General features: G+C 45.9%; 1 protein-coding gene across 1 annotated transcript in view; it reads right to left on the reverse strand.

Annotated features, from left to right (window-relative positions):
- The window catches only part of LMNTD1 (lamin tail domain containing 1), a 161527-nt gene that overhangs the window by 91985 nt on the left and 55076 nt on the right, over positions 1-14466 (reverse strand). The window contains exons 4-6 of the mRNA XM_063446105.1: positions 13877-14065; positions 6287-6380; positions 1471-1656 (exon numbers count right to left, since the gene is read on the reverse strand). Of these exons, the coding sequence (XP_063302175.1) occupies positions 1471-1656; positions 6287-6380; positions 13877-14065 (469 nt within the window). The remainder of the gene's footprint in view (positions 1-1470; positions 1657-6286; positions 6381-13876; positions 14066-14466) is intronic.

Below are 14466 nucleotides of genomic sequence, written 5' to 3' on the forward strand. Positions count from 1 at the left end.
TCAATCCCTCTGTTACTGGGTCACTATACCCCACTCCCTCTAACATGTAAACTCACTGAGCAGGGCCCTCAATCCCTCTGTTACTGTGTCACTATACCCCACTCCCTCTAACATGTAAACTCACTGAGCAGGGCCCTCAATCCCTCTGTTACTGTGTCACTATACCCCACTCCCTCTAACATGTAAACTCACTGAGCAGGCCCTCAATCCCTCTGTTACTGTGTCACTATGCCCCACTCCCTCTTACATGTAAACTCACTGAGCAGGGCCCTCAATCCCTCTGTTACTGTGTCACTATACCCCACTCCCTCTAACATGTAAACTCACTGAGCAGGCCCTCAATCCCTCTGTTACTGTCACTTTACCCCACACCCTCTAGCATGTAAACTCACTGAGCAGGTCCCTAAATCCCTCTGTTACTGTGTCACTATACCCCACTCCCTCTAACATGTAAACTCACTGAGCAATGGCCCTCAATCCCTCTGTTACTGTGTCACTATACCCCACTCCCTCTAACATGTAAACTCACTGAGCAGGGCCCTCAATCCCTCTGTTACTGTGTCACTATACCCCACTCCCTCTAACATGTAAACTCACTGAGCAGGCCCTCAATCCCTCTGTTACTGTGTCACTATACCCCACTCACTCTAACATGTAAACTCACTGAGCAGGGCCCTCAATCCCTCTGTTTCTGTGTCACTATACCCCACTCCCTCTAACATGTAAACTCACTGAGCAGGGCCCTCAATCCCTCTGTTACTGTGTCACTATACCCCACTCCCTCTAACATGTAAACTCACTGAGCAGGGCCCTCAATCCCTCTGTTACTGTGTCACTATACCCCACTCCCTCTAACATGTAAACTCACTGAGCAGGGCCCTCAATCCCTCTGTTACTGTGTATCCAACTCGTCTGGTTACAAATACGTGTCTGTTAGTCCACCCATTGTACAGCGCCACGGAATTTGTTGGCGATATATAAATAACAATAAAATGACAAGCCCTCGTTAGGTAGCTCTTAAAAGTAGACCATCTGCCCTAAAGACTAGGCACTAAGAAAATGGGAAATCTCCGCCCCTGTTTCTTCTTCTGTGTAACATTGTTTTCTTATGTACCTCGTCATGGGGCCCAAAATACCTCATTATTTGTCATGCGGAACACAACAGACACAGTATGGAATCCCAGCATCTTTCCTCTATACAATGTATCAACTAGGAATCATTTAGAGATTTCTTAACACAACCTGCCCAACGCAAGCTCTGCCGCGCCGGGTACTTAGGGAGTCTGTCAACAGGTACCTTACCGTGGCGTTACCGTGACCTTAAACCGTAACTTTTCTAACCCTCATATGGTGTGCCATTACCGCCAGTTATTGCACGATTTACTCATTATTGATCATTATTGGAGCTTTACATAGTGATTAGATTATTGATAACAGTGATTTATTTAAAAATAATGTTACAATACATACACTCTGATTGTATACGTTTTCTGTTTGATTTTGCATCCTTTTCATCTCCGCCTCGCTGGCCTCCTGAATCTTCTGAACCGTTTCTGTTAGAGTCGGACTGCTACGGCTTGCACTTCGCAATTTTTCCTCTAACTGTAGCACAAGGGATTCTGATTGGGAGACGCGGGCTCTCAATTCTTGTGTAACCTAGAACAAGGGTTCAGTAATACAATGTTACTAAAACAGAATATACATTGGGCTATATGTACAAGCTGCAGGTTAGGACAAGTTTGTAGAAAATAGAGCAATTACCACGGAAAACAATGGAATATTCCTCCAACTTTGGCCTTGAAATAAATCTATGACCGGCGTTAGTAATTTGTTAAATAGCGCTGCACTGCTGAATGTGTTTCCATATTTTCCATAAATATCACAAGTCTAAATTTAAACGCTTTGCTGTGAGCTGCTCCAGCCTCAGACATTCTCATAAAGCCGTTATTCATTTTTAATTGTAGTGGCGATGTCTAAAAATACATTTTAAGGACCACTTTGAAATATCTGCCAAGATTTTCTGGAGACCATTAATTACTAAAGCTGAAGAGACTCTTTCTTAATAAAAGTCCCAAAACACATTGCCTGCCGAGACACGACCCTCTAAACGCGGGTAGGCACATCTGTCAGCAATTAGCAATTTGCAGAAATTTATATTTTCTTTCAATATAACAACATTCGGTAAACTGCGTTTAAACTTCACATTAAGGAACTTTCTCTCTAGAAATTAAATCTGAAATTTGGGGGATCCCAAATAATTCTTTCCCCTTTTCTCTGTTGTGTGTAATCCGAAGGATAGAAGTCATAGTTAGAAGATCCTCATTGAGTAACGGCTGAACTTCATACCCTCTTCCATGGCGCTCTCACAGTCTAAAGGTTTTTAACGTATTATTAATAATAAACAGTTTTGGATTCCTAGTCTTTGCTTTAGATGTGTAATTGGGGTGTAAGTATCTCAATACATTGGTCTGTATGCTCTGATCCTCCTAACTAGTTAGAAGGTCACTATAGGATTAGGAATACACGTCTGTATTTCTAACTCTGTAGTGTTTCTTTAAAAATGTGTGTGCCAGAAATGCCTTTGCCACGTGTTCCTGAAGGGGCCTGCTGGCCCAAAGACTATGGGCCCTGCAAAAAGCCTGTTAAAAGACTTAGTTTGTGCCGGGAACCGAACAGGCGCAGGAACCATGGACCTACCAGGAGCTTGTCAAGTCCTATCATCACCTCTTATCGATTCTAACCGCACTGTTCTAATTGGTCATCTGTGTGGCCACATTTCATATGAACGAGCATGAGGTGGTGGCCATCTTGTTCCCGCAAACGCAGGCAGCAGTGTTTGGTCGTCGAGTTCATGGAACTCAAATCGGACATAGCAACTCCTGAACACTGCTGGACTTTCATCATCGTCTGCGTTCGGATTCTACACCACCTAGAAGGGCACTGTTCGGTGGAATCGTTCATCTGGATGAGGGGAACAAGCTCCACGGTATGAATATTGACTACGTTCGGTAGTTTGCTAATTTTTAAACTAACAAACCTGACCGACCATTAGCACTGATTTCATGGAACTGTTTTGGGCATAGGACCATGTGCACGGTCGGTCAAATTATGACTTCCATAGAAATCCCGAACCCCTGAACCGATCTTGGTGATTTTTGGATATGTTGGTCACCCAAATCAGAGCTATCGGGGGATGTAACTTTTGTGGGATTTCCATGTGTTTTTAGGGGTACTTTTAGGGTGTCTGAAAAACGTGTGTTTTTCTGTACCTGGAGATAATTGAGTTAGTACAGTTCCTGACTCAATTATCTCTCAGGCACAGAGGAGGAGTTTGTAACTTGTATAAATTCTGTGACTGTGCTTCCATTAAACAGACTACTTCCAGGATTAAGCCTTGGCTCATGTGTGGGGGAGATTGCTATACTGCTCTTTGGATTACTATACCTGCTATACTCTCTTGGAGGAGAGGTCTTCCCACTAGGAGCTGTATATAGGTGTTGGTCCAAGGTGGGAAGGGATGGCGAGACCCCATCCAAGCTGCGGCGGCTAATGGGGCTACAGTGGTTATGGTGTCTGGTGCGGTGCTTATAGTACTCGGCAACAACTGGGAAGCGCGATTGGCGGAGGTACCCAATGTGTGATATCTCACCATTTACTAAGACCCCATAAGAATCTACCGATTGATTCTTAGAATCTGCCTCTGTACCCTGAAAATCTAAATGTTACATTAACGTCCTTTCTTAAGGCCCAAACTTTGCTATTTTTTTCTGTTTATAGGAAACCTATTCCAAACAAAAAATGAGGCAGTGACAAAGCCTCCACGGTGCTCCCAGGATCCCTGAACATTAATAAGAGAGATTTCAAGTGCAATGTCATGTACTGAGCACATAACAATCCTGGCGAGAACATAATACATTATGAAAAATGAAACAAACTCACTGTCTCTATCTGCCACAAACACACAAACAGCCAGATCAATAAACATTTCATACAATGAATGTCTCTTCCCTAACAGGGATCAGGGCCGGTGCAAGAATTTTTGGCTACACAGGCGAAGATGCATTTTGCTGCCCCACCCCCCCAACAAAAAAAAATGCATCTTCACCTTTGTGTCTCTTAGCCCCCTTTTGAATTTCTTACCCTCTTTAGTGGTTCATATCCCCTCTCTTCAATGATTTGCCCTTTTGTTTCTTACACCCCCTTTAGTGTGTGTCTTACAACCCCTCTTGTTTATTTCTTACTTCCCCACCAGCCACATTCTATGTCTATTTCTTCCCCCAGCCCCTTTCTGTCTCTTTTTCCAATACAAACATAGATAAATGGGCAAAAATACATATATGCACAAAGACACAAAAATAGAGACACACAATCATACAGGCACACAGACAGTTATTTAGGCACACAGTGACAAAGATATACAGACACACAATCAAACAAACACATGCATACAAACACAGTCAAACAATCTACACTTACAGGTAAACTGTCATATAAATACAGACAGACTGTAATACAGAGACATACAGACACAGTCATACAGAGACATAAAGACACAAGCAGTCACACATGCAGTCACAAGTACATATTTACATCTCAGGCCAGTGTATATGTATTTAAATGTAAGCATGTTTTTGTATACAGTATGGAGTATGTTTATGTGAATGTAGGGCTTGTATGTTGACATTTGAATGCAGGGGTGTCTTTGTATGTAGTGTTGGCGTTTTACTGCTGAGATGTATGCACATTTACACAAACATTGCCACAAACACTGTGATACACATACACACAGATTCACACACTGACACACATGCAGATACACTGATATGCATGCAGATACACACACACACACACACACACACACATATATATATATATATATATATATATATAAACTGGTAAATATATACACACACACTGACATACACAGACACAGTGACAGACATACACACTGACATACAGATACAAACACAGACAGACATACAGATAAACACAAAGACACACATACAGACACACACACACACTGACAGACAAACATATATATACACAGACACACACACTGACAGACATACAGGTATACACACATACAGACACACTGACAGACATAAAGATACACACACTGACAGACATACAAACTGATAGACATACAGGTATACACACAGTCAAACACTGACAGACATACAGATACAGACACACACACTGACAGACATACAGGTATACACACAGTCACACACCTAATTGCTACTTTGCAGCAATTTCCACCGCAGTGTTCTAAGTGTTCGTCTGGGTGGCCGCATTGCCCATGGACGACCACGAGATGGCAACCATCTTGTTCGCACGTACGCAGGCAGCGGTGTTTGGTTATCGAATTCATGGAACTGAAAACAGACACAGAAACTCCCGAACACCACTGGACTTCTAGCATCACCTGCGTTCGGTTCTACAACACTTAGGAAGACACTGTTCAGTGGAAAGGTTCCCACGAACAAGGGAAACAAGCTCCAGGGTAAGAATATTGACTATGTTTGGTAGTTTGTTCGGTTTTAAACTAGCGAACTAGACTGACCGCTAGTCCTTATCTTATGGAACTGTTTAGGGCAGGAGCCTCGTGTGCGATTGGTCAAATTAGGACCTCCAGGAAATTCCCGAACCCCTGAACCGATCTGGGTGATTTTTGGATATGTTGGTCACCCAGATAGGGGGTTGTAACTTTTAGGTTTTTTATGTATTTTAACGTACTTTTGGGGTGTTTGTGAAATGTTTGGGTTTTGTGCGTGGAGATAATTGAGTTTTAAAGTTCCTGGGAGTGTCATGGGCATGCTTGTCTGTGTTCAGAAATGTATAAAAGCAAACCATCTGGCCAGATTAAATCATTCCAGTTTGTACTCCCAGAACTATGTGTCGTCTGGTTACTAGGAGGGGAAAGGGCTAATCACTAATCACTGTTCCAGTGTGGAGGATTCAACGGGGAAAGTCCTTGTAAGGACTAGAGCTTCCAGTGCCTGGGGGTGGATAGAGCAAGTTCCCCATTCGGCTCCAGGAGGGTACTGTTCCAGGACCCCAGTCAAGCCACGGCGACTGTGGGCAGAAATGCTGCAATTTGCCCCCTGTTCTAGCTAGGAAGCGGTCTCTGGCAGAGGTACCCAGCCAGGGGTACAGGGAGCTCCGTTAAACACTGTTAAAGCAATCTTTAAAGCTATTCAATAAGTGTGAGGAGATTAGAGACTAAGAATAAAAGCCAGGTTTCGGTGCCCTCTGATAGATCTGGTACCGCTGATGGTGCCCGTACCTTGGAATGGCTCTGGGTCAGACTCTCGATGTGTTGATTAAGCGACATTATCTCGTCCTGGAGCTTTAAACGCTGGAAAAATTCTTCTTCATATCTTAAGAAAAAAAACACAGATTTATCCTTTTTTTACAGTTCGGTTTTGAAGATTTTGCCCTTTTAGGCTAAATGTGAGAACAAAGCGGGGCACTGTTTATAACCAACTGCCTGTGTGTCAAATCTGTGTCAACCGGGTCTCTATACAAATATCAGGACCAATAAGTAGATCAAATACAACTGCTCGATATCAACATGCTCAAATCCCGCAAATACCCAAATACTAAGCCGGGCTTGAAAAATTAATAATAATGCGCTAGATCAGGGCCGCCATCAGGGCATGACAACCATAACAGTTGTCATGGGCCCGGCGGTCCTGGGGGGCCCTGAGCCCCACATACTGCTGCAGTAAGTAATGGCTGAGCTGGGGAGTTAAACAATCTCCCCAGCCAGCCTGCACTCAGCAAGGGGCCCGCATAGCCGTCCGCGGGCCCCTGCTGCTACTAATCATCTCCTCCGTGCAGGGCACACTGAGGGACAGCTATAGGGGCCTCCCAAAGACCCCACTAGGCTGCCCCTCAGTGTACCTGTCTCAGAACACAGCCTCACTGAGCTGCCTGTAACACTGCTCAGGGCAGCTCTGTGCGGCTGGTTCTGCAGGAAGTGACATCACCAGTCACAGTGCAGAGTGAGCTGTGCGGAGCTGCCCTGAGCAGACTTACAGGCAGCATGTCAGCATTGTGAGGTTCCTTCAGAAGAGGACCACCAGAGAGGTAAGGTTTGGGAGGGTTTTGGGAGCCCCTACCCCCCCTTGCTCCCACTGCATCCCCTACCCCCCTTGCTCCCACTGCATCCCCTACCCCCCCTGCTCCCACTGCATCCCCTACCCCCCCCTGCTCCCACTGCATCCCCTACCCCCCTTGCTCCCACTGCATCCCCTACCCCCCCTGCTCCCACTGCATCCCCTACCCCCCCTGCTCCCACTGCATCCCCTACCCCCCCTTGCTCCCACTGCATCCCCTACCACCCCTTGCTCCCACTGAATCCCCTACCCCCCTTGCTCCCACTGCATCCCCTACCCCCCCTGCTCCCACTGCATCCCCTACCCCCCTGCTCCCACTGCATCCCCTATCCCCCCTACCCCCCTGCTCCCACTGCATCTCCTACCCCCCCTTGCTCCCACTGCATCCCCTACCCCCCCTGCTCCCACTGCATCCCCTACCCCCCCCTGCTCCCACTGCATCCCCTACCCCCCTTGCTCCCACTGCATCCCCTACCCCCCCTGCTCCCACTGCATCCCCTACCCCCCCCTGCTCCCACTGCATCCCCTACCCCCCCTTGCTCCCACTGCATCCCCTACCACCCCTTGCTCCCACTGCATCCCCTACCCCCCTTGCTCCCACTGCATCCCCTACCCCCCTGCTCCCACTGCATCCCCTATCCCCCCTACCCCCCTGCTCCCACTGCATCTCCTACCCCCCCTTGCTCCCACTGCATCCCCTACCCCCCTTGCTCCCACTGCATCCCCTACCCCCCCTTGCTCCCACTGCATCCCCTACCCCCCCTTGCTCCCACTGCATCCCCTACCCCCCCTTGCTCCCACTGCATCCCCTACCCCCCTTGCTCCCACTGCATCCCCTACCCCCCCTGCTCCCACTGCATCCCCTACCCCCCTGCTCCCACTGCATCCCCTATCCCCCCTACCCCCCTGCTCCCACTGCATCCCCTACCCCCCCCCTGCTCCCACTGCATCCCCTACCCCCCCTTGCTCCCACTGCATCCCCTACCCCCCCTTGCTCCCACTGCATCCCCTACCCCCCTGCTCCCACTGCATCCCCTACCCCCCTGCTCCCACTGCATCCCCTATCCCCCCTACCCCCCTGCTCCCACTGCATCTCCTACCCCCCTTGCTCCCACTGCATCCCCTACCCCCCCTTGCTCCCACTGCATCCCCTACCCCCCTTGCTCCCACTGCATCCCCTACCCCCCCTTGCTCCCACTGCATCCCCTACCCCCCCTTGCTCCCACTGCACCCCCTACCCCCTGCTCCCACTGCACCCCTACCCCCTGCTCCCACTGCATCCCCTACCCCCTGCTCCCACTGCATCCCCTACCCCCCTGCTCCCACTGCAGCTCCTGCCCCCTGCACTGTGCGCAATGGTAGGGTTTCGCTTTTGGTAGTGGCTAGTGGGCTACCCAACTGCTCCCACTGCAGCTCCTATTACCCTTTGCACCCACTACAGCCTCTATTCCCCCCTGTACCCTCTGCAGCCCCTTCCACTCACACCCTTTACAGCCCCTTCCTTTCGGCACCCTCTGCAGTCCCTACCCCTTTGCACGCACAAACATAAAGGGACACTATAGTTACCAGAACAACTACAGCTTAATTTATATTATACAGCTTAATGTAGTTGTTCTGGTGAGTATAGTCTACCACTGCAGGGTTTTTGCTGCAAAGACTGCCTTTTCAGAGAAAATGCAGTGTTTACATTGCTGCCTAGGAACACCTAAGCGCTTCCTGTGTCAGTGTTGCAAAATGTGCAGCACTCACATTCAACATCTCCATGCTCTGCATGTCGATGCTGAACGCTTGTCATAGAGAAGCACATAAATATATGTGCACAGAGGGCCCCCTGCTACCTGTATGACGAAGAGGGGGCCCAGCAGCAAACTCTGTCCTCCTTTCCAGCTGCTCTCTGTCTAACTTTCCTGCACCCTGCGGCTGCCAGAGCGTTGCCACGGGTTACTATGGCAACGCTCCGCACAGCACACAGGCCTGTCTCGTGAGATTTAGTCAGAGAGGAGCTGGAAAGGAAGACAATGTGTGCTGCTGGGCCCCCTCTTCAATGTACCGCGGCTGGCTCCCTCCACCATGCCACTGGATCAACAGGAAATGCGATCTCCCCCTGCCCTGGCATGGTAAGAACCAGGGAGTGGGGAATAAAATTGAAATATACACAAATAAATAAATAAAATAATACTCCCCTTCCCCCCTATTTTACACACACACTGAATCCTTACAAGCACACTCTGCACTACACACACACACACACACTACATTCACTAACCACACTCTGCACTACACATACACTACATTCACTAAACACACTCTGCACTACACACACACACACACACACACTACATTCACTCAACACACTCTGCACTACACACACACTACATTCACTAAACACACTCTGCACTACACACACACTACATTCACTAACACACTCTGCACTACATTCACTAAACACACTCTGCACTACACATACACTACATTCACTAAAACACTCTGCACTCACTACAAACACTACATTTACTAAACACACTGCACTAAACACACACACACACTACATTCACTAAACACACTTTGCGCTACAGACACACACTACATTCACTATACACATTTTGCTCTACACACACACACACACACTACATTCACTATACACATTTTGCACTACACACACACACACACACTACATTCACTATACACTCTGCACTACATTCACTATACACTCTGCACTCACTACAAACACTACATTCACTAAACACACTCTGCACTACACACACACTACATTCACTAAACACACTTTGCACTACACACACACACACACTACATTCACTATACACACGTTTCACTCACTACAAACACACTACATTCACTACAAAAACACACACTCTGCATTCACTATACACAGACCTGCATTCACTACACACACACTCTGCATCTAATGCATGCATACAAACATTACATACATTACACAAAACGTACAATCTGCATCCATGACACACATACTGCATCCACTATACACACTGCATCCATGACACACATACCGCATCCACTATACACATTGTACATCCACTATACACACCGCATCCATGACACACATACCGCATCCACTATACACACACACACACTTCATCCTTGTGGGCGGACTCGGGACTGACCCCGGGGGCCCAGATCTTGAGCTGTGTCAGGGGCCCTAAAATTTCTGATGGCAGCCCTGCGCTAGATTCCTGAAGGTCTCCATCTATCCCAGTACTGAGTACTAATGTGATCCCCAATAACTGTCTGCAAGGGGGCTTCTCAAACCAAATATCAGTAACTACCCCAGATTAATGTACCCCTCGTTCTATTCCAGTACTGAGTACTAATGTGATCCCCAATAACTGTCTGCGAGGGGGCATCTCAAACCAAATATCAGTAACTACCCCAGATTAATGTACCCCTCCTTCTATCCCAGTACTGAGTACTAATGTGATACCCCAATAGCTGTCTGCAAGGGGGCATCTCAAACCAAATATCAGTAACTACCCCAGATTAATGTACCCCTCGTTCTATCCCAGTACTGAGTACTAATGTGATCCCCAATAACTGTCTGCAAGGGGGCTTCTCAAACCACATATCAGTAACTACCCCAGATTAATGTACCCCTCGTTCTATCCCAGTACTGAGTACTAATGTGATCCCCAATAACTGTCTGCGAGGGGGCATCTCAAACCAAATATCAGTAACTACCCCAGATTAATGAACCCTTCGTTCTCTTCCAGTACTGAGTACTAATGTGATCCCCAATAACTGTCTGCAAGGGGGCATCTCAAACCAAATATCAGTAACTACCCCACATTAATGTACCCCTCGTTCTATCCCAGTACTGAGTACTAATGTGATCCCCAATAACTGTCTGCAAGGGGGCTTCTCAAACCAAATATCAATAACTACCCCAGATTAATGTACCCCTCGTTCTATCCCAGTACTGAGTACTAATGTGATCCCCAATAACTGTCTGCGAGGGGGCATCTCAAACCAAATATCAGTAACTACCCCAGATTAATGTACCCCTCGTTCTAACCCAGTACTAAGTACTAATGTGATCCCCAATAACTGTCTGCAAGGGGGCTTCTCAAACCAAATATCAGTAACTACCCCAGATTAATGTACCCCTCCTTCTATCCCAGTACTGAGTACTAATGTGATCCCCAATAACTGTCTGCAAGGGGGCATCTCAAACCAAATATCAGTAACTACCCCAGATTAATGTACCCCTCATTCTATTCCAGTACTGAGTACTAATGTGATCCCCAATAACTGTCTGCAAGGGGGCTTCTCAAACCAAATATCAGTAACTACCCCAGATTAATGTACCCCTCGTTCTATCCCAGTACTGAGTACTAATGTGATCCCCAATAACTGTCTGCGAGGGGGCTTCTCAAACCAAATATCAGTAACTACCCCAGATTAATGTACCCCTCGTTCTATCCCAGTACTAAGTACTAATGTGATCCCCAATAACTGTCTGCAAGGGGGCTTCTCAAACCAAATATCAGTAACTACCCCAGATTAATGTACCCCTCGTTCTATCCCAGTACTGAGTACTAATGTGATACCCCAATAGCTGTCTGCGAGGGGGCATCTCAAACCAAATATCAGTAACTACCCCAGATTAATGTACCCCTCGTTCTATCCCAGTACTGAGTACTAATGTGATACCCCAATAGCTGTCTGCGAGGGGGCATCTCAAACCAAATATCAGTAACTACCCCAGATTAATGTACCCCTCGTTCTATCCCAGTACTGAGTACTAATGTGATCCCCAATAACTGTCTGCGAGGGGGCTTCTCAAACCAAATATCAGTAACTACCCCAGATTAATGTACCCCTCCTTCTATTCCAGTACTGAGTACTAATGTGATCCCCAATAACTGTCTGCGAGGGGGCTTCTCAAACCAAATATCAATAACTACCCCAGATTAATGTACCCCTCCTTCTATCCCAGTACTGAGTACTAATGTGATCCCCAATTTTTTTCTATGACTGGCTTTATTCTATTCACAGATTTCTTGGGGCACGTTTAAATTCTTCTGAATTATTTTATTCATTATACCGTATAACATGAAATTGGATTGGACAACTGGAGAATAAAAAGTGAATTGCAAATTTTGTAAAGTGATCTAGAAAATATCTTAGTTTGTAATTAGAAGCTTTTATTTTGGCTATTTCTTCTAAATTCTGTTATTCTGGAATTCCCTCTGTTCCCCAGAGAATAATCCTGTGTATTTGTTTACATGCACACAGGTCCAGTTGTATAATACATACTGCGTTATCTTGACTCTGACACTTCATCGAACGCCCCGTGTTTCTGTCTAAACAAAACCTTATCAGAACTTCACCTGAAATGTTAAACAGACAACGCTGTGTCCTGTGTCCCAGGACATGAAACAAACATGTATCATTGCTGCCATTTAAAACACACATGTTCTAGATCAGGATAACAAGACTGTATCATGCATTTCCTACCCTTCAGACTTTCTCCCTGGCTACTGAACAAGAGGTGGCTGCGCTTCTCCTTTCCTCTCACCCCACCACTTGCCCGCTCGATCCGGTCCCATCTCACCCTCTCCCCACCACTTGCCCGCTCGATCCGGTCCCATCTCACCTTATGAGATCTCTCTCCCCTTGTCTTGTGCCTTCCTTAACACATAACTTCAACTGCTCTGTCTCTTCTGGCATTGTCCCTGCTGACCTTAAACATGCCCCTGTAGTACCTATCCTGAAAAAAACATCTCTCGACCCATCCACCCCCTCTAACTATTACTCCCTTTTTCCTCAAAGCTTCTGGAAAGACTTGTCTTTACCCGTGTGTCTAACTTCCTCAATTCCAACTCTCTCCTTGACCCTCTTCAATCTGGCTTCTGCCCTCTCCACTCTACAGAGACTGCTCTTATCAAAGTTACTAATGACCTAATCGCAGCTAAATCCAATGGCCACTACTCCATACTAATTCTTCTTGACCTCTCTGCTGCCTTTGACACCGTTGATCATGCTCCCCTTCTTCAAACTCTTCACTAAGACGTGTAGCATTGGTATTATAATTATTATTATTATTATTATTATTTTATTATTTATATAGCACCAGCAAATTCCCTAGCGCTGTACAATGGGTGGACTAACAGACATGTAATTGTAACCAGATAACTGGACAAGGGAGGGAATGAAAACCCGCTAACAGTTTAAATGATATGCTTTCCTGAAGAAGTGTGTTCTCAAGGTATCAATGAACAAGTTAATAATAATATGTAATATTCAATGTTGCTAATATAAAAGAGTTTAATCTCACAGGGTGACAGACTCATTAATTGCCAATAAATTCAAACATTAAGCGTCTACTACTGACGTAGACAGACGCAATTCTAAATGTCAGAGACTGAGCCGCACTCTATGGAAATTTCCTTATAAAACGTGCGTCCTTTCCTATAAATACTGTGAATCATTGTGCATTTTTACAACCAGACTGCGCCATAGCAACTCCCACTACTCCAGCCAGACACAAGCCCTAATTGATAGAAAACCCACAGTTCAAGAATAGGTTTAATGCTGTGAGGGCTTGTACACAATTTAGCTAATGCTCGTCATAATCTAACATTGCTAATTTCTCCCACTAGAGACTGACCCCAAGAGCTGGCACTCTACCCTTGGTGTCCTAAGAGGAAGTACGCCCTTCACTGTTTGCACTGTGTGAAGCAATGTTGGGTTAAAGGAGATTCTGAAAGATTCCCTACTTTGTTTGAGACATGTGAATGTTTCTTTGCAGCTCTCCGAGCTCCTGTTTGGCAAGATCCAGTTTGATGGCCGGCGATATCGCTGCCCCCCTTAACGTCTGGATATCAGCTTCCTTCTGGGCGACCAGCAGCTGTAAGGCACCGATCTCATCATCCTTCTTTAGGAGCTGTCTGTTTAACTCCCACAGTCTGTGGATGGAAAACAAATCGATACATAGAGTCATTAATTACATAATGATAAAGAGAGAAATATGTAACATATTGATACATAGAGTCATAAATAACATAAGGACACACAGAGTAATATATAACATATCGACACACAGAGTAATATATAACATATCGATAAACTGTGTAATACATAACATAGAGATACAGAGAGTAATATATAACATATCGACACACAGAGTAATATATAACATATCGATAAACTGTGTAATACATAACATAGAGATACAGAGAGTAATATATAACATATCGATACACAGAGTAATATATAACATATCGATAAACTGTGTAATACATAACATAGAGATACAGAGAGTGATATATAACATATCGATAAACTGTGTAATATATAACAGAGATAC

This window comes from Pelobates fuscus, chromosome 3 (assembly GCF_036172605.1).
Source record: "Pelobates fuscus isolate aPelFus1 chromosome 3, aPelFus1.pri, whole genome shotgun sequence".
Taxonomy (NCBI): Eukaryota; Metazoa; Chordata; class Amphibia; order Anura; family Pelobatidae; genus Pelobates; species Pelobates fuscus.